This window comes from Ascaphus truei, chromosome 10 (assembly GCF_040206685.1).
Source record: "Ascaphus truei isolate aAscTru1 chromosome 10, aAscTru1.hap1, whole genome shotgun sequence".
NCBI lineage: Eukaryota > Metazoa > Chordata > Amphibia > Anura > Ascaphidae > Ascaphus > Ascaphus truei.
The window spans coordinates 20,572,462-20,592,236 of record NC_134492.1 but is presented as its reverse complement, the minus strand read 5'-3'; the positions used below and the strand labels follow the sequence as shown (position 1 = coordinate 20,592,236).

The 19,775-nt window shown below is 39.0% G+C and overlaps 1 protein-coding gene across 1 annotated transcript; it reads left to right on the top strand.

Annotated features, from left to right (window-relative positions):
• Nucleotides 1-315: 315 nt before the first annotated feature.
• LOC142503318 (uncharacterized) lies at nucleotides 316-19,448 on the top strand. Its single transcript, XM_075615469.1, has 4 exons — nucleotides 316-721; nucleotides 2,120-2,197; nucleotides 2,563-3,733; nucleotides 18,869-19,448. The coding sequence occupies exons 1-4, from the start codon at nucleotides 445-447 to the stop codon at nucleotides 19,446-19,448; spliced, it is 2,106 nt and encodes a 701-aa protein (XP_075471584.1). The 5' UTR covers nucleotides 316-444.
• The last annotated feature ends 327 nt before the right edge of the window (nucleotides 19,449-19,775 follow it).

The following is a 19,775-nucleotide window of genomic DNA, read 5'->3' as shown; positions in this document are numbered from 1 at the left end:
GAAAATACAGCTCTTGTCACTGGCATTCTGGAGCACTATGACAGTATATATGGACATTTACTAGGTAAGTGTACCTTTACATTTATTATTCAAATACATGTGATCCTAGGTCATCTGAGTTTTGTTCATATGCAAATATGGGTTCAGAATATCTTTCTATGTTAATTAGTCTGGAAACACAGCTTTTTATCATGCCTTACAAGGACAACTAAACACAGGCGGTCAATTTGCCATAACTGCATACAATATGAATGCAACCTTGCTTACATGTATAGGTTTAGTAGTGAATGCTCATGTGCTTCACATATTACACATAAAACAGCATGTTTGCTATCTCTTGGAACAGCTAGCAGTGTAGGAAACTGGTGCTTCTATTATTAATCATTTACCTCATATATTTTATATGTTTTTCAAGGGCGGACAAGTTCAGCAAGCAGAAAAGAAATGTGGGACACAATAGTCATTGGTGTCAATGCGTGTGGGAATCATGTGAGGGACAAGCGGAATTGTCACAAGAGATTTGATGATATTAGGTCCAAATTGAAAAAGAAAATACAACACCAACGCGTGCATGCTACTGGCACTGGAGGTGGGCCGACACCACAACGTCTCATATTAAGTCCATTGGAGGAGCTGCTTCGGGCAAAATTACTTCCCGTCGTCGTGGAAGGCTTACCTGGTGACCGTGATATAGGAATTTACCCCTCACAATTTCCACCAGGTGAGAAATATTACTGTACTAGGCGTGTCGTTGCTTACAGTTATTTTGCATAGTTACACTGCTTTTTATACTGTCTTCACAATATAAGCATACCTGCATCTATATATGTATATGTCTGATTCTGTATATATATATATCTCAAAATAGACATATATGTTGTAGTCCTACTAAAAGCAGTAACTAATATAGCACGTGCCATTGTGTGCTCATTTACATGTGAATTCCCAAAATGCATTGCTGCAGTGGAAGCAATTGATGGTGGGCGAAGATGGGGAACAACAGGGTAGTACACATGTGTAACACATGTTAATGAGAAATTATTACTAGCTACAGGTACAGAACAGAAATATGTATAATATTATTGTGTATTTTATTTATTTTACTCCGACAAACATGACATTACTGCCTATTTTAAGCATGCATCAAATATATTGCATGCAACGGCCTACAAACATCACTTGCACTAACACATCTATAGTTGTTTATGAAAAGGTCCATTTTTGCTTTAAGTCATATACAGACAGCATAATGAGGCACACGTATCATATTTTATGTCATTGTTTTCATAACTTAAAAACTGCACACGACTATTTAGCTCATCTACCATTGTGTTAAAGCAGCTGCAATTAATATCTCATCACAGCATACACTTCAACAGAGGGGGTGGGGTTCAGCACACACACTAATTACAGCCTCATTTTAGGGTCAACTTAGTTCACACCATTTTCACCTGTTTCAAGTAATTGAAAGGTGTGGCTGATTAGGCTTTTTGGGGAAGGGAATACCGTTCTTACAACCTGACTAGCACAACTGAAGTTAATCACACTCATTTGAAAGCTTCACTTTAGCTACTAAATGCCCCAACAACTCATTACTTATCAAACCGTACGTCACACATTAGTTCACTCATATCTATAGTTGAACTACTACTATCAACGACACATTATCACACACTGCATGTGTTGTCTTGTTTAGTCACAGCCACATTCATGTGTGCCACATCTTATATTAATGTACCACACATATCCTCTACCAAAAACAACACTTTTTGCAATATGACCACCTTCATGATAACCATTGTGAATGGTCATCTCATGATAGTTATGTACATTATGATACTGATATCACTACACAACATATGATTTTTATGTACAAATTTTATCTATTTATCCTCACGCATTACTGCAGGAACATAGTATGTTTTATGTTAGGGAACTCAAAAGTTCTAAGTACACAGGCATGTACATTCTTATTACAACTATTTATGTTCACTTTCACACACACATTTTGGGTTAAGGAAATGATGCTGTTAGGTACTCATAAATACAGAACATACAATAACTGTTTGTTCAATATTTACACATGTAAATGTAAAACTTATGTTATTGTTATATATAGTTGCCCCTGAAGGACATGTGTCACCTGAGACTGAACAAGTGTCTTCACCTGGGTCAGCCAGCTCAACACACCTAGAAGGTGAGTGTATCAGTTGGTGGCCATATAATATGTGCTCTTCTATATGTTATGTTGTCATGTTCATTATTTGTTTTGCACATCTTCTTTAAATAGGATTACTTAGTGTCAGTGAAAATGAAGTGTAAGGCAACTTGTATTGTGTTAGTGATGTTAACTATCATGTAGGAGTTGTGAGTTTACAGCAAGTTTTCATTCACTCATATTTCATACTGAGTCCAAACATTATTCTTAAGTCAAGGTAGTTTTTAATGTGAGGTTATAAAACGTATGGAAACATGTTAGTTGTTACTTATGACACAGTACAATTACATAGTAACACAGCAGAGATTAACATGCCATTTAATAATGTGTACATTTATTTGTAGAACATGATGAAGAGGATTTTGATGATGATGATGATGATGATGATGATGATGATGATGATGCCGCCGCCGCCGCCATAGACACACAAATACAAGCAAGTGACCATGAAGAGGTTCCAATTGAAACTGTTTTACCGCCAAAACGTCCAGCAAATACCACATATGATGCAATTGTAGCTTCTGAGGGAAAAATTGTGGAAGCAGAAAATCGTCGCCATTCTGACCTGATGACAGTGCTGGAAAGGATGATTGCACTGCAGGAAGAAACAGTTTCACAATTGGCACATCTCCACAGAGTCTTCATTGAAGTGCCTAAACAGTTGCAAAAAATCAACACCTCATTCGAAGCATTAGTTGTTCAGCAAACACAAGCTAATTACTGGAGAATGACTAATGTACCACAATTCAACACCTCACAGGCAGGATCTGTTCATGCAGGTCAGTTTTCACCACATTCATCTGATATTCATTCACCAGGCCCAAATGTTACCGGTCAAGTAGCAGACATTGCTGTGCAGGTTCCTGATGACATCCTACCGCTGCCATCTGTACAAATTCAGCAGCAGACACCTACAAAGGAGGCGACAAAAACAAAACAAGACACACATGAAACAGACCAACCATCACTTGTGCAGTGTCTACCAACTTGCTCACATGTGTCAGTGGGCACAAGCCCTGTCCGTGAACAGTCACTACCCAAAAGCCCTGTAGGTGAGTCACTGCCCAAAAGCCCTGTAGGTGAATCGCTGCCCAAAAGCCCTGTAGGTGAATCGCTGCCCAAAAGCCCTGTAGGTGAATCACTGCCCAAAAGCCCTGTAGGTGAGTCACTGGCCACAAGCCCTGTAGGTGAGTCACTGGCCACAAGCCCCGTAGGTGAACAGTCACTACCCAAAAGCCCTGTAGGTGAGTCACTGCCCAAAAGCCCTGTAGGTGAGTCACTGGCCACAAGCCCTGTAGGTGAGTCACTGGCCACAAGCCCTGTAGGTGAGTCACTGGCCACAAGCCCTGCCCGTGAAGTGCCAGAGGCCACTCAAAGTGGCTCTGTTGTACCTAAAGTTGGTGGCAAAAGAAAAAGGAAAATTCAAGAGACAACAAGCAGGCCTGTTACTCGCTCGCAAAAGGAACAAAAAAAAATAATTTTAAAATTCACAAAATATGTCTTTGGCCTTGTTTTGTTGACTTCAGATTATCTAATTACTATTGTATGTATGCTGAAGACTGTGTTGTTTCCAAACTTTCAAGTATGTTCTTGTACACGTGAAGTTTTGGAAATGTTAACACTCCTAATTAATGAATAGTGTTATAAATATTGATGTATTAATCGTCTGTTCAGTAATGGTCCACCAGGAGCCAGTTGCTAAGTTTAGAGAAGCTGCCATTGACTTTGCAGCAAAACATTGCATTTGGGTGTGTTAATTGATGTAATCATTGCATGTGCATATTATTTTCATGCAATTATAAAAGCACCTATTTAACTGCAAACATCTTTCTTGTACGTGTACAGCAGGATTTTGTGTTAAATATTACTTACCTTTGGTGGCCATTGTAATGTTGTCCTTTAATCATTTATGTGTTCTTGTTTCAAGAACATCTCTGAATTTATACTAAAATATATGTAGTATGTATTGATATATGCACACACACACAGACACACACTGTGTGTGTGTGTGTGTGTGTGTGTATATATATATAGTACTATCTAAACTGGTATAGATGTATTTACAAAAAACATACACTTCATGCTTCCTTGTGAAAACACACTATTTTAATAATACAGGCCTAATGTTTGACAACTATACTAAGTGTGAGCCTCTAACATTATTGGGTGCAAACAAATGTTTATTACTTAATTCACTCATGTTTATCACCATTTAAATAGGTTTCATACAAGGCCTACTTACTGCCATCAATATGTTGTGTGTACTCCTGCAATATAAAAAAAAAAAAAAAAGATACATTATATATATATATATATATATATATATAAACACACAAAAAGGGAATATTGCTCACACTATAAATAAGTGGTTAATCCAGTACCTAAATATAACTGATTAATAGGGTATAACAAAAATAAAACCCAAAAGAAATCAGAAAAGTATAAAAGGTGAACTGTTGGTGCTGGGGGATAAGAATAATATAAAACACACAAAAAAGAACTAAGACAATCCCCTGACAAGCACTCTAAAATATACCACAAATATAATTAAATTAAATTAAACTGATGTGTAAAGAACTGGATGCTCCTCAAGTGCAGAAATTGAACAAGATTTTATTTAGAACAGCAACAAACGTGAACTTGTTTAAAAAACATAAACACACAAATGGCAGCTTCTAAAGAATATGAAACAGGCACTGACTCTGACTCCTAAAAAAATATTATATACCAAAATTAACTAGTAATCAAATAACTAGAATGTGTCCAAATTATAATATTACACAAGTCTAAGTTAATGAAAAGACACCCTTAAAGCAAAAACCCCTAGCTACACTAAAATAGTTAAAGCTACAGGCATTGGAAAAATATAGCATATAATAAACCTTTACACACAAAGGTGTGCATAGGACAAAAACAAATTATACCAAGGGAAAAGCACAGGGGAGAAAAAAAGGGGATGTTATCAAAACTCATACCCTGGCCAGCAAATACCAAAAAATATATATATAATTATAAGGGTCAAAAAATACAGCATGGAAAAAGTGTGTAAAGTCTCTGGGGTCCAGGCACAAAGGTAGACAAGATGCAAAAGTATATATCAAGATATATTAGGGTGCCGACATCCTTAAATTAGCCAAACACACAGGAGCATATGTATCGCAGGAAAACCTGACTCCTAGCCGGAGAGAAAATATTATTATACTCAGCCGCCGTGTCGTAACAGAGGGGTCAGTTCCCGGTTCTTTCAGCTCCTCTGTGTGTTGGTATTAAAGGGTATAAATGCCCACAGAGACTGCATCATGCAGTGAGAGTCCTGCTTGTAAATAATAACGTGAAAGAAGCCGCCAAAAGGAAAGCACTCTACGCGTTTCGCCCGTGGGTGGGCTTCATCCCGGAGTGATACAGACAAGTGGAGGTGAGCTAGTCTTTATACAAATTTCTAAATTGCCAGAGCTGCGGTCCGTTCCTCAAAGCCAATCACAGGCGCCTGGATGGATAGATGACGTCACCCGCACCGGTGTCTGTGATGAATTATTTGCTTCCAACACACCAAGGAGGGAAAATCCCAGCTGTAGAATTTACTCCTGATCCACATACAAATGTGCATGTATTACATCAATGATGTCTTGCTATAAAAGCCAAGAATGATGTCGTCGGGCCATAATAGATTTAAAGGGCAGCATACCAGGATTAGAGGTCTATAAATAGATAGGCAGCAGAAGAGGAAAATAAAGGTTAGACATAAAAAATATATACAAACATGGAAAACTAAGTTCCCAACCATTGAGTATAAAGAAGATGCATATAGAAAAAACTTGCAGTAATTATTTAAAATAAGCAAATTGTTGAAATAATAACCTAAAGATTAAGAATATAAATAGTAAAACAGAATAGTGGGATCATGGGGTAAAGAGGAAGGCAGGAGAGAGGGCAGAATAACACATGAAATGTGAATGAAGGACGGCAAGATTAATAGACAATAAATTTTGTTTTTCCAAAAAGCCTAGCTTATGATTGTATGAGCAAATTATATACATGGGGTCAACAAAAGGGTATTACATTTATAAAAACATGGCAAAACCAAGGGAATCATTCATTCCCCTGGGTTGCATTGTATTTAAAAGGACAATCCAACGGCATTCCTTTTTAAGGAGGGCTTTCTCCAGATCCCCACCTCTAATGCCTAAGATGACTTTATCAAAGGCAAATGCAGAAATACATGTACTGTCTGAGGCATGGCACTGTAAAAAGTGTCTTGCCACAGAGGTAATCTTTTTAAAATTATCCAAATCCCGCTGAGCTGTTTTTATGTTTCTTGAATGCTCTAAAATCCTGAACCGAAGTTCGCGGGTGGTCATTCCTATGTATTTCAATTTGCATTTGGGTGTGTTAATTGATGTAATCATTGCATGTGCATATTATTTTCATGCAATTATAAAAGCACCTATTTAACTGCAAACATCTTTCTTGTACGTGTACAGCAGGATTTTGTGTTAAATATTACTTACCTTTGGTGGCCATTGTAATGTTGTCCTTTAATCATTTATGTGTTCTTGTTTCAAGAACATCTCTGAATTTATACTAAAATATATGTAGTATGTATTGATATATGCACACACACACAGACACACACTGTGTGTGTGTGTGTGTGTATATATATATAGTACTATCTAAACTGGTATAGATGTATTTACAAAAAACATACACTTCATGCTTCCTTGTGAAAACACACTATTTTAATAATACAGGCCTAATGTTTGACAACTATACTAAGTGTGAGCCTCTAACATTATTGGGTGCAAACAAATGTTATTTACTTAATTCACTCATGTTTATCACCATTTAAATAGGTTTCATACAAGGCCTACTTACTGCCATCAATATGTTGTGTGTACTCCTGCAATATAAAAAAAAAAGATACATTATATATATATATATATATACATATACATATACATATATACACACACACACACACACACACACACACTATACATATAGTACAATATACACTTTATATATATATATATATATATTTTTATGAGAGAGATATATTTATATATATATAGATACACACGTATTTAAACTCATGCAGACAGGTAGTTAACCAGAATGTCAAATACACACAGAAATGTATGTGGGAAAAAAACATTTCATTTTGCAGGTGTGTGTATTTACTGATATGGCTGTCTAAGCACTATTTTCACACAGTGCTCTTTGTTATTTTTCTAGAAAACTCAATGTTACTGAAATAAGTGTAGGAATGTTTTCACAAACGAGATAAAAAAATGATACATGTTTTTCCCACATTCGCCTATCACTAACCACAAAACTTAAACCAATTAAAAGGACACATCCAATTGGCGTTTGAAATAAGGAGTAAAAGTAGTTACTTTTGTTGACCTTGAAAACGAAACACAGGAATTTGTTAGCCATTGAGCAGAATCATTTTGATGAGCAAAGAAGACAGAACTGCACACATCTTTTGTGCTACTCTGACATGGCTGATGAATTCGTTAACCATATGAATCCCCTCTTAGGTTATAAGTACATGGTTTCAGAAGCAATTTTAAACAGTCGCGGACACAAAGCAAGCACACGCCAAATCTATGATTTGATTCGAGCTAAATATCCTTATTACCAAGACCGTAGGCATGCGCGGAATTTTAATTCCTCAATAAGATTCACTTTATCAACTAATGACTTTTTTGAACGTGTGCAGGATAAGCTAGAACACACCTATGGTTTCTGGAAGATTGCAAAGGAAAAGCATTTTACCCTGAAAGAGGGCACATATATTGTTGTGAAAGGCATATTTATTCCTAATGCCAATAGCAATGGATCCGCTACTACTGTTCCGTGTGAATCGATACCTGCTGCAATATCTGCACCCTCCATTCCTGAAACCCACATTGTACAACAACAAAAGTACTATGATTATGTACCAAGCCTTTCAGCTGAAAATGCATTGGAATGGGAACCAGAAGAAATGAACCTACCTCCCGACCAATTGTTTGAAGAAAGCAGTGGCGATTCCTATGAGCGCTTCATGGAGGAGATGTGTGTCATACTGGATTCAGCGGGTGGGTCAAGCGTGGATGAAAATGCCTTGCATTTCTGGAGCGACCAGTTGCAGCCAGACGAACAGTTAATTCTAGAAGAATGGTAAATATAACAACCGTTATGCGTTGACTGTGCGTTTAAATGTTTTTTTTTTTTTTGTTTTTTTTTAACCACCATTTTCCCTTTCAATGCGTGGATACAGCGTAACATTGCAGACTGCATAACATGTAGCGATCACAAAGAAATTGTTGCCGAATACAATATAGTATAACCTGAAAGAGTAGTACACATTGCTGACGGAATAAATATACGTACTTTCCTATCCCTTTAACCATATTAGCAACATTTTAACATAACTCTAACACATACCTGTTTTGTTATCATGCAACATTTAAAAGCGGGTCCACCAAGTATGACGTGGGACCCTTGTCATGGCCCAAGGCGTCCTTAAAAAGGATTACGGATGTAAGTCCCGCCCCCAAGCGACGTGCGCGCCTCAAAGCCTATTGGCTGTCATGTTTTGTTATAGTAACGGTAACTGCAGTGTGTCATGTGTGCGGCTCAGTGTTTGTAGGCGTCAACTGGGCGTTAGCTGAATGTTAATTGAGTGGGAGGAGTGTTAGCGTGCGTTTCACGCTGGTTTAACATGACGTCACACGTATTGCATTTGCGCATTGTGTTATCGGCCGTCCTTTCTGTCCAAACACTATTAGACAGAAGAAGAAAAAACATCTTGGCCTATGTATCACCCTTGCAGGTACATTTCCCCTGTTTAAAAAGAATACAGATGTACTCGTTTAGAACGAATGTAGTTTCGTATTCATTGTATTTGAAATAAAGATTTTATGTTTAATGGTATTTTCAAGATGTATTGAATGCACAACGTACGCTTTGTTTTGCGCATGCGCTAACAGTTAGTGCAGCCAAGCGTGAAGTGCGTGCGCACACTAAGATGTGCGCGCACATTTTTCAGTATACAGGCAACGTTCACATCATATACATAGTTATGCCTGCTACAAATTTAAAGAAACATTACATACTGATGTACACTTGTACTTCTAACATATAAGTGAGTGACGTGTGTATGTACACAATCATATAGAGCTGTGTAATGCGTTGTCACGGATACATATATAGTAAGGTGCCATATTTGACCATCATGTGTTTGCTGTATTTCAGAGATGTCGGGGAAGATACAATCGGATCAATGTATGATTTCAGAAGAGTCTACCTTTATATGAGATGATTGTGAGGAGGAGCCACCGACTACTATACTACATATGGAACTAATTTTATATTGCTTGCAGCGCTTATTAACAAACAATTAAAAATGTGATACCCTTATGCCTATATTGCATAAGCACTTAATTAACATAATGATGTTGCAAAATAGTGCCTCATGAATTTTTATTGAGTGTTCTTTAATGACTACTATCATTTTATGGCATGGTGTGTTTTATATATAACAACCATTCCCACTCTGCTAACACATTTGTGAATTCTATTGTGTAATGGAACGTATGACTGTCGAAACTATGTAACAATAATAATAATAATAATAATAATAATAATTATAATATGAGCATGTTCATGTATAGCGCTGCTAGTTGTACACAGCGCTTTACAGACACATTTTTCAGGCTGAGGTCCCTGGCCCGTGGAACTTACAATTTATTTTTTGCCGCCTGAGGCACAGGGAGATAAAGTGACTTGCCCAAGGTCACAAGGAGCCGACACCGGGAATTGAACCAGACTCCCCTGCTTCAAAATCTCACTGAGCCACTCCTTCTCCCAATGTAAAGGACACTTACAACCAACTAGCCATTTATTGTTAAAAATCTCTTGTTACATGGGTATGTTGATAAAATGGTTTGGGACTGTAGCAAATAATGTTATTGGCCAGATGTTGTGGTCCCCTACAATGCATGATGTTCTGATTATGACATCAACATCATGTAATGAAGTACGTTTCTGTGTATATTTCATTAACCTAACTAACTATAGTTTACTGTGTTTATTAAACGTTCTAAAAATACATAGTATAGTCAATATGATGATATAAGCTACCATAATAAAGCTGGTGTTATCATTTGTCGGTGTTATACATGGATCCTACACAAATTGATACAGACACAAACAGTTGTCTTACAAAGTGTGTCTATGCTAATGTGCACGTGATTGACGTTACAATTGTGACAATACTTGATAATTATCATCATGATAATGATGAAGTGACGTGATTTATATTGCAAAAATATTACCAACATTGTCATATTGGTAAATTATAAATGCTAAATGACAGTAACATTAGTGACAAATTTGTCTTCTCTGTTAACAGTTTAACACTTGGTACATGTAGGACACATCCACACACGTGTGACTTATACATACACATGTCACAAATTTAAATTAATGTTGACTATTAATTCCTAGCATTACAAAACACCAACATTGCTAAATATAAGATGTAGTACGCATTGTTGTGATTGCAGGCATTCATACATGGAGTTTTATGATCAGTCAATTTCATCCGTGATGAATGATCTCCCGTAAGTAAAGAAATAACTACAGTTATCCCCTTGTCTCCAAACACCTCTATATTACATTAATGGAATTTATAAGGAAACATACATAAAATGTGATGAAATGGGAGTAATCATTTTCTAATACAATGCACATGAAAGCTCAAGAGTAGCTAAATGCATATACATGATACAGAAAGTACATATATGTAACATTTGTGTTTAAACCAATATGTTGGGTTTTGACTTCAAATAATTATAGGAAGATTGATGTAGGCACATCTTATGAGAGATGTCAGCAAATATACATACCATGATCAGTCATACTGGAGATATACCTATAATGCAAAGGAACAATATATAAATTGCAAACATTGACATGCCATCTTCAGTACCGTAAACAACACAGCAAAGTGTGTATTTGGTGTTAAATGTGCAACACCATGTATATTTCATGACATTCAAAATGTAAATCAGGCTGGTGTACACATCATATGGATGTACATGTTACACTGCACCAATAACATTGTATGTAAGCATACTAGAAGCATGAATGAGTATGGGCATAATATGTGTATTGTGTTAGCATAAGGAACAACACAATTCTAAAATATTAGTGCTTTGTTACCCCAGTTGTATTCACATACACACAACTAAAGTAAAATTGAAGAGGGATTATATAACCTGTGCAACAATAACATACCGGTGCCACATCCCTTTGTGCACACAGCAGAGAGAAGAAAGGTGTGCAACCCATATTCATCTGTGTCCTACCAGAAGGGTATATAAAAAAACATTATTGTTAAGATAACATAATGTAAGTATAAAAGTAGAACTTGGCACATATATGTTTTTACTTACAAGAAAAAAATGAATTGATGAGATTCTGGCGTTTCTGGCCACCACTGGCTGTTTGTTCATTTTCAGCAGCTACATGGGTGGGATGCTCGTCTACCACAGGCTCAGCTAGGTCTGACTGTACATTGTGCCTGAGTGCAACATTGTGCAAAATGCAACAGGCAAGGATAATACACTGGCGACACACTTTATTCGAGCTCGGCTAGTCCCACGAATTCGGGTATACCCGGGTGTATTGAGGTTTGTGACTGTTTTCTGCCCGAGTGCATTGAGGTATTTTCCAAGCAGGGATTGAAGCATTTTATTCCCGCTGGCTGCAATACTGCACAGTATATATATATATACTGCATTACAATTCATGAATTTATGCCATCTGGTAGACACGCGAAGCATTGCAGCCTATTAAATCCTAATCATTATCATTTAACAGATCAGCCGCCCGTCAGCCAGGCATGAACCCAGGCTGGGAAGGCAAACGCAACGGGGCTTGTCAGAGGTGAGGAGCGGCGCATTCCAGGTATCTGCCAGGTACATACTGGGTATTTGCTCGAATAAAGTGTGTCGGTGCAGTATCAGACACTTTTTGAGGCTTGTATAGAAGAGCCCCACCAGTTCTGTCCAGACACCTAAATCTGGTCTTGAGTAGGCCAAATGTCCTCTCTATAACAGATCTTGTAGATATATGGGCTGCATTGTACCTGTCCTCTGCTTCAGTTTGAGGGTTTAGCACCGGAGTCAAGAGCCACGGCCTAATTCCGTATCCTGAGTCACCTATAATGAATGGAGCACACATAAGCTGACATTAGTGATCAAATTGTACAATGCCAACATTCCTAAATAAAAATGTGTTTTGTGTTATAACATGTAAATGTGTACTCACCCAGCAGCCAACCATGTTCAAAATGTCCCTCTTCGAACGCATGGAAGACTGAAGAGTTCCTCAGGATGGAGGAATCGTGACTGGAACCAGGGAATTTGGGTACCACATGCATTATCCTCATCGTCGCATCACATACCACCTGTACATTGAGTGAATGGTAGTGCTTCCGATTGCGGTACACATGCTCACTCTGACTAGGTGCAATCAAAGCAACATGTGTGCAATCGATTGCACCCAGCACACATGGTATCCCTGCTATATTATAAAAGCCAGTCCTGACTTCCAGCCACTCTGTCGCCTCTGTAGGAAAATGAATATAATTCCTAGCGCGTCTATTGAGTGCATAGAGAAACTGGGTCAAGGCCCGCGAGAATGTAGATTGCGAGACCCCGCCCACTATGCCCACAGTTGTCTGGTATGACGCGGAAGCAAGATAATGTAATGAGCACAGCATTTTAACAAGCCCAGGGACTGCACGACCTCTGGCTGTGAAAAAATCTAAATCTCCCCTTATCTCCTGATAAAGAGCTAAGATTGCTGCTGAACTCAAACGATAGCGACTTACAATCTCCTCCTCACTCATCCCATCTAACAGGGTTCTCTCCCTGTACAGACGCGGACGAGGCACAACTTGTCTCCTCTGTCTTCTCCTCTGATCTCCTGTCCCTCTACCTGTCCCTCGGCCTGTCCCTGTCGTATCCGCGTGACTGTCCCTGTCACTGTCCCTCGGTGTGTCCCTCCCTTGCCCTATATGATTCTCTTCATCATCAAGCATGTCATAGAAAAGAATGTTCCTCCGTCTCCTAAACAATCTCAACATTTTGAAATGAGTAGCTGTGAATGAGCAGGTAATGGGCGTCCTTTAAATAGGTATGTGATGATGTCAGGTGACATAGTAAAATGCAAGGTGTTACATTAACATAATAAAGTACTTCTGTGGCAAGCTGTGTGCAGTTCTTGTTATAAGTATTTGTTGTGTGTATTCTGCAGGGAATGATGATATTTGCCAATGATGTGACGTGAAGCTTTGTAGAAACATTGCTTGCAAATAAATAGTTGCATGTGCAATGCATGTAAAACTTCTGAACGCAACAGTCAGTCATGTAATTAGACAAAAAGGCTGAGATTGACGTGGGAAAAGTTTTGTGTAACATGTGTAATTAGCCATGTTATTGTGACATGTTGACAACAATGAATAGTCGTGTGCATATGCATGCATTTCTGTAAGGAGGATAGTTGCTAGAGAATGAGTTTACAAGGTGTCCCAATGATGAATTACTGTACATGTGTGTATAAGTTAGGTTGAAGTGCTTGTAATGCAACGGTTACAATGTAAACATGCAATGTGATTGATCGTCCAATAAGTGACGTCATGAAAATAGGGAGGACCAAACGTAGATGTAAACATGAGAATTTAGATGTACATGTACGTTTAAAGATGCGTGAAACATTACAAGCATTGTGTAATGTAAAGGAACATGAATATACTGTGTATGTGTGACATGTGTGACATGTGTAACATCATGTAAATAATTGTCGCTCAGTTCAATAAAATGTGTGCTATGATGTGAGGTTCTCCTTTAAGAGTTGAGTATAGTATTTTCCCTTGACACATCATCACATGATGAGTAATGTGACACGCGAATGCTGAAAACATGTAAAAGTATAATGTTATGCAAATAATACACGTCAGCTGTGACACAATGCAGGGAATGCCCCCCACACTGTAATGCAAATGACGTTTGTATTGTGAGCAATGAAACGTAAACAGTACTATACTGTTATACGTCCCCGCTCCATTGACTCCATTGATGTACAGAAGTTTTTTTTTTCTAAGTGCCGTTGCGGCAGCCTTAGCGATTGTTCTCCCCTCCAAACTGCCAACTTTAGTTGGCGGGAGAAATCGGCCATAACATCTCAATTTCGTAGTGCCGATCAGCCCCGATAAGCTGATTTTTTTTGTTGAATCCAGCCGATTTAAAAAAGTGGCGATCAGTGGCGAAAACAGGCTTATCGGCAGCAGACTGGCCATAACAAAATAATCGGCTCCGAAACCTGGCGAAATCAAGCACTTATCGGCGCTTACTGAATCTCAAACCCAATTTTGCCTATAAAATGGCGATAATTCCCTTATCAACGCTTACTGCATGAGGCCCTAAGTGCTTTTACTTCCGACAGTGGAAGGTCCCTTACTGTCCATTCAAAGGAGATTTGAGGGTTCTACTTCAAATGCTAATTACCTTGCTTCTACTTGCGGCACTGAAAGAGGTTAAAAATGAATGGAATAATTCTAACTTATTGAATATTTGGACAATCAGCAATAGACTAGTTTGCTTAAGACTAATTTATGTGGCATAAATTGCCCAGAGAAAACAATTTCACCATTTGGCTAAATAATCCACCTGTGCCTTACGCACCATAACATAGTGTGTAATATCATCAGGGCAGGGACTGTAAAATCCTATGTACTGTACACCGCTGCGTACCGCCTGCTACATTGTAAGTGCAAAACTCTTTCACTCAAATTAGGAGAAAAGTGCTATATAAATGTAACAGTGTTTCCCCCACCCTCTGGGCGATTCTGCCATTACTGGTCGTGTGGTGCATGATACCTGCTGGTAACAGGAGGGCTGAGCTGTCCACCGATGGTAGTGGGGACACAGGATCAGGTTTCTGGGGTACATTATGCACATGGTTCTCTAGCAGTGCAGCGCCTCCATCTGCTGTAGGCTCCAGGTCGGTGAAGATGATCTCCTACAGTAGAACTATCACCTCTCCCCCCAGTAAGATCACACACTAGGCGGGAGTATAACAACAGGAATGGTTTATTCTCTTTCTCTGTGCAGCACAGTACACGGCAGGGTTCTGCCCAATGCAGAACTGTCAGCTACTCACTGAAGGATGGTCCCCGGACCTTCACTACAGGCCAAGGGCACCCACAGCAATCCCACACTCACTCTCCCCCAAGGGGAAGAGGACCAGAGAAGGCCCAATAGTCAGGCTCTTGGCTGTGTGACCTGTCTCTCTCAAGTAGGTAGAGGCACTGCCAAATTTAGGGCGGCAGCACTGCCCTTAAGTATAGCTAGGAGGAGGGCACCAGGTCCATTCCATGATTGGACATTGTAACAGGGGACTTACCCTGTTCAGAAAACTTGCCTCTAATCCAGCAGTGTACTGGTTAATTGACCAGCACCTGGCTGATTAGAGGTGTTAGAAAAAGCCTGCTTCTGAGACAGGAAGTGAGACTCCTTAGCTCACATGTGACCTGAACTAGGAAACAGAGCAGAGGTTCCTGAGTCTCCCAGGTGAGACTGACCGAGAGAACACAAATGTCTGGAGCTGACAAATAAGACTTCTAAACCTGGATGCTGATTATCCGGAGAAAAGGCAGCAACCCAGCAAACAGATAAGACTTTATTTTCCAATGACTGATATATATATATATATATATATATATATATATATATATATACATATATACATATATATATATACATATATATATATATATATATATACATATATATATATATATATATACATATATATATATATATATACATATATACATACATATATATATATATATATATATATACACATATATACATATATATATATATATATATATATATATATATATATATATATATGAGAGAGAGAGGGAGAGAGAGAAGAAATGACCTAGGCGCAAATTGCAGGGAAAGGAAGATAAAAAGAAAAAGGAGAAAAATATCATAGGGTAGTATGTCAGAACAATCAGGACTTAGGAGGTAAGATATGCAATTACCGTTGGTCAGCAATTTTAAAGCCTTTAATCCACAATGGGACTCAGTGACTGATATATATATATATATATATATATATATGACATATATATATAGACATATATATATATATACATCTATATGACTTGGGCTGATGAATAGCTTGGGTAGCCACCCAGTTAAAAAGGGCTGGAATATAAGGATACATATATGCCAAAGTGGAGCAGGTTTTGTTTGGCTCACTATTTCTCTTATGTTGCTTTTTGCTGTGTTTAAAGTGACAGGCACAATAAAAGCCTTATTTAATTTCACCTTAACAAGTCTCCCTTGCATACCTCTGCGCACGTCCTGCTACAGACATGCTCAGGCCGGATGTCACCACCTCCCACTGTCACTCAAGTGCAGCTCCAGTGAGTGGGGAAAACCCATATTGACTACTGGCAGCCCGATTGTACCAGGACTTACTGCCAGGAGTAGGGCAGGTTAGTAGCCAAAGGTGGCATGGCTACATAAAATAAAGGTTTTATTATTAAAGTTCTTATTACTGCAGCCAAAGTTTTTTCCTGCACTGTACACAACGGAGTTATCCAGGAGCTGTCCCCCAGACAATGTGTAATGAGTTGTAATGAGTCATCTCTCTGCTCCTCTACTCTTGGGCACTTTTACCTCGATGGAAGTCTCATTAGTCTTATAAAAATTCCTGCTAGGCATAAGGAAGCAGCTCTCTGCTGGTCTTTAGTGTCACAGGTCTGCACAGTTACTAGTAACTAATGGAACACACAAGTAATTTGCATGCTTTTAAAGGTCTCCCCTGGAAATGGTATAAGTGCCTTACTAGTATGTATTCTCCCCTCTGTGCTCTCTAACCCTCACCCTTTCTTATGAAGTATTCTAAGTATTAAACGTCATTCTGCATATTACAGAATAGATGGTCCATTAGATGGGGTTGTGCGGACCACGGGGAAATAATGGGTTTAACGAGGGAGGGAATGAAAGAAAAAGACAGTGAGAAGAAGTGAGGCAGGTAATTAATAGAGGAGATGAAACCATAAGGAAATGTGTGAAAAATAACACAAAATATGTAGCAAACCTTCCAATATATAGAAACATGCAAACTGTTTCAAGGAAGGAAGGCAAAATGTCCCATCACGTTCAATAGGATGCCTTCCTGGCTGCAAATTCATAACAACTTTACAAATTGATGACATACTAATCATGCGTTTTTGATGACATGCACTGTGCTGTATGAATCACGGGGACACATAATGTGTAACTGCATTATCAGACTGGATTTATCACCCCATGTAGTCTCATTTCTGTTAAATTTGCTCATTGCCCATCTTGAATTCTCAGTAAAAATTCAATCAACTCCAAGTGGAAAATCGGCCCTGGTTGGTAATCAAACTCCAGGGTTGTATTATTATTAAGGTTAGAGCCCAATTTAACAGCTTGGAGGCTAGTACACCTGTAAATCATGTGCATATCATTCTAGATCAGTGATAACATGTTTAACCCCCTCACTCCCACAGAAGCCTGTAGCATATGATAATATGAATGCCAGTGGAAAATATCAAAGCAACCATTCTCATAAATGTTATTCAATGGCCAGCTCGAGCAGGGGTGCTCAACTCCAATTCTCAAGACCCCCCCAACATTTCAGATTTTAAGGATATCCCAGCTTCAGCACAGGTAGTTCAATCATTGGCTCAGTTGAAGAAGCAGGGATATCCTGAAAACCTAACCTGTTGGGCTGTCGTGAGGACTGGAGTTGAGCACCCCTGCTCTAGAGATAAGACAGAAGGGTGAGTGATTACCAGGAGAGAGGTGGCAGAGAGAAGACGGCAACGAACGTAAGGAAATAATGGCAAAATAAGTAGGAGATCTGACAAGAAAAATAAGAGATGAAGGTGAGAGAAAAAGAACAAAATAGAGGGTGTTGCAAAGTAGAGGGAGAGAGGGACATACAATAAGGGCAGGAGGAGAGGAAAGAGGAAGCAAAGGAGAGAAAGGGAGAAGTCTCACGGCTTTATCCATTACATACATTAACCCTTTTAGTGTTGGAAGTGCTTGCAACACATTGCTTAGGGCCCTCTGAAACAGGTGTTCATTTTTATGGGCACCTATGCCCATATTATCCCTCTGTCATCCCGGTGATCCACATCCCTCCAGGTTACAGTTATGATTCGGAGCTCCTGAGTCCCACACACAGAAACGTCTCAGGTCCAGTAACTTTGTGCTCGGGCAGTTTAATTAACTCTCCCAGTAAAGCATGAAATCAGGCATTCTGCTGGTAAAAGGATCTAGTTGGAGCCAGACAAACGTGGGAGAGACTGAAACAAGGAATTATTTTTACACTGAAGACTGTACATAACATTACTGTTTGTATTCATATTTTGCTGTTATATTGTCCTACTACTTCCGTTACCTCCACTTTACTCTCTGACTTTTAATCGGACAGTCCTTCTTTCTCACGTCTGACTCGCCCACCCCCTTACGAGACGTTAATTGTCATATTGATGACTCCACTGTCTCCTGGGCTTCTCGTTTTTTCTCTTTTTAGTTACTCCTATGGTCTTCACCAATGGACTACTTCCAACAAACATGATTATGGCCACTACTTAGACCTTGTCTTCACTAAAAACTATTTCCCCTTTACCACACTCCGACACATCACCATCCTTTGCTTATTTTCCACTACACCTCCTGTTCCCACTCACTATACCAGAGACATGCAATTGATGATAATATTGTCACCACCCACAACTCTATGCTTTCCAACTGCCTGGACCGGCATGCAGCCCTTGTATTATGCTCCTCTTGCCCTCAACCCTGGCACAATACACAGATATGCCTTCTACACTCATATACTCGCTGCTCTATCTGTGGATATAGACTCACACTGTTACCAATTTCCTCCACTACAAATTCCTTCTGTCCTGAACTCAGCACTATTTCTAGCCAAGCAAAGTTATTTCTCTACACTTACCAACATTCACAATTCAAATCCACAATACCTTTTTAATTTGTTCTTCAAACCTTCTACTAACTGTCTCTCGCCATACATTTCCCCTCTAACTTGGAAGGACTACTTCAAAGACAAGGCGGACTCTATCAGACAAGAGATCCCCTCTGTGCATTGATATATATCTATCCTCCTGAATCCTCCTTCATCTACTCCTAGATGTTTTCTCCACTGTAACAGGAGGAAGTATCTCAGTTACTCTTCTCCTCTCCTCTGACCTCTCACTCCCACTCTGATCCCTGTAGTCATTTTCTTCCTCTCCTCTAGTATCTTTGCCCCCTCTAAGCATGCAGCTATGACACCTATTCTCAAGAACAACACCGATGATCCCACTAATGGTACCCATCCACCCATCGCTCTGTCTCACTTCTGCCTTTTGACTCTCCTAGACACTCTCAATCAGCTTTTTGCACGGCTTATTCAACTGAAACGGCACTCGCCAAAA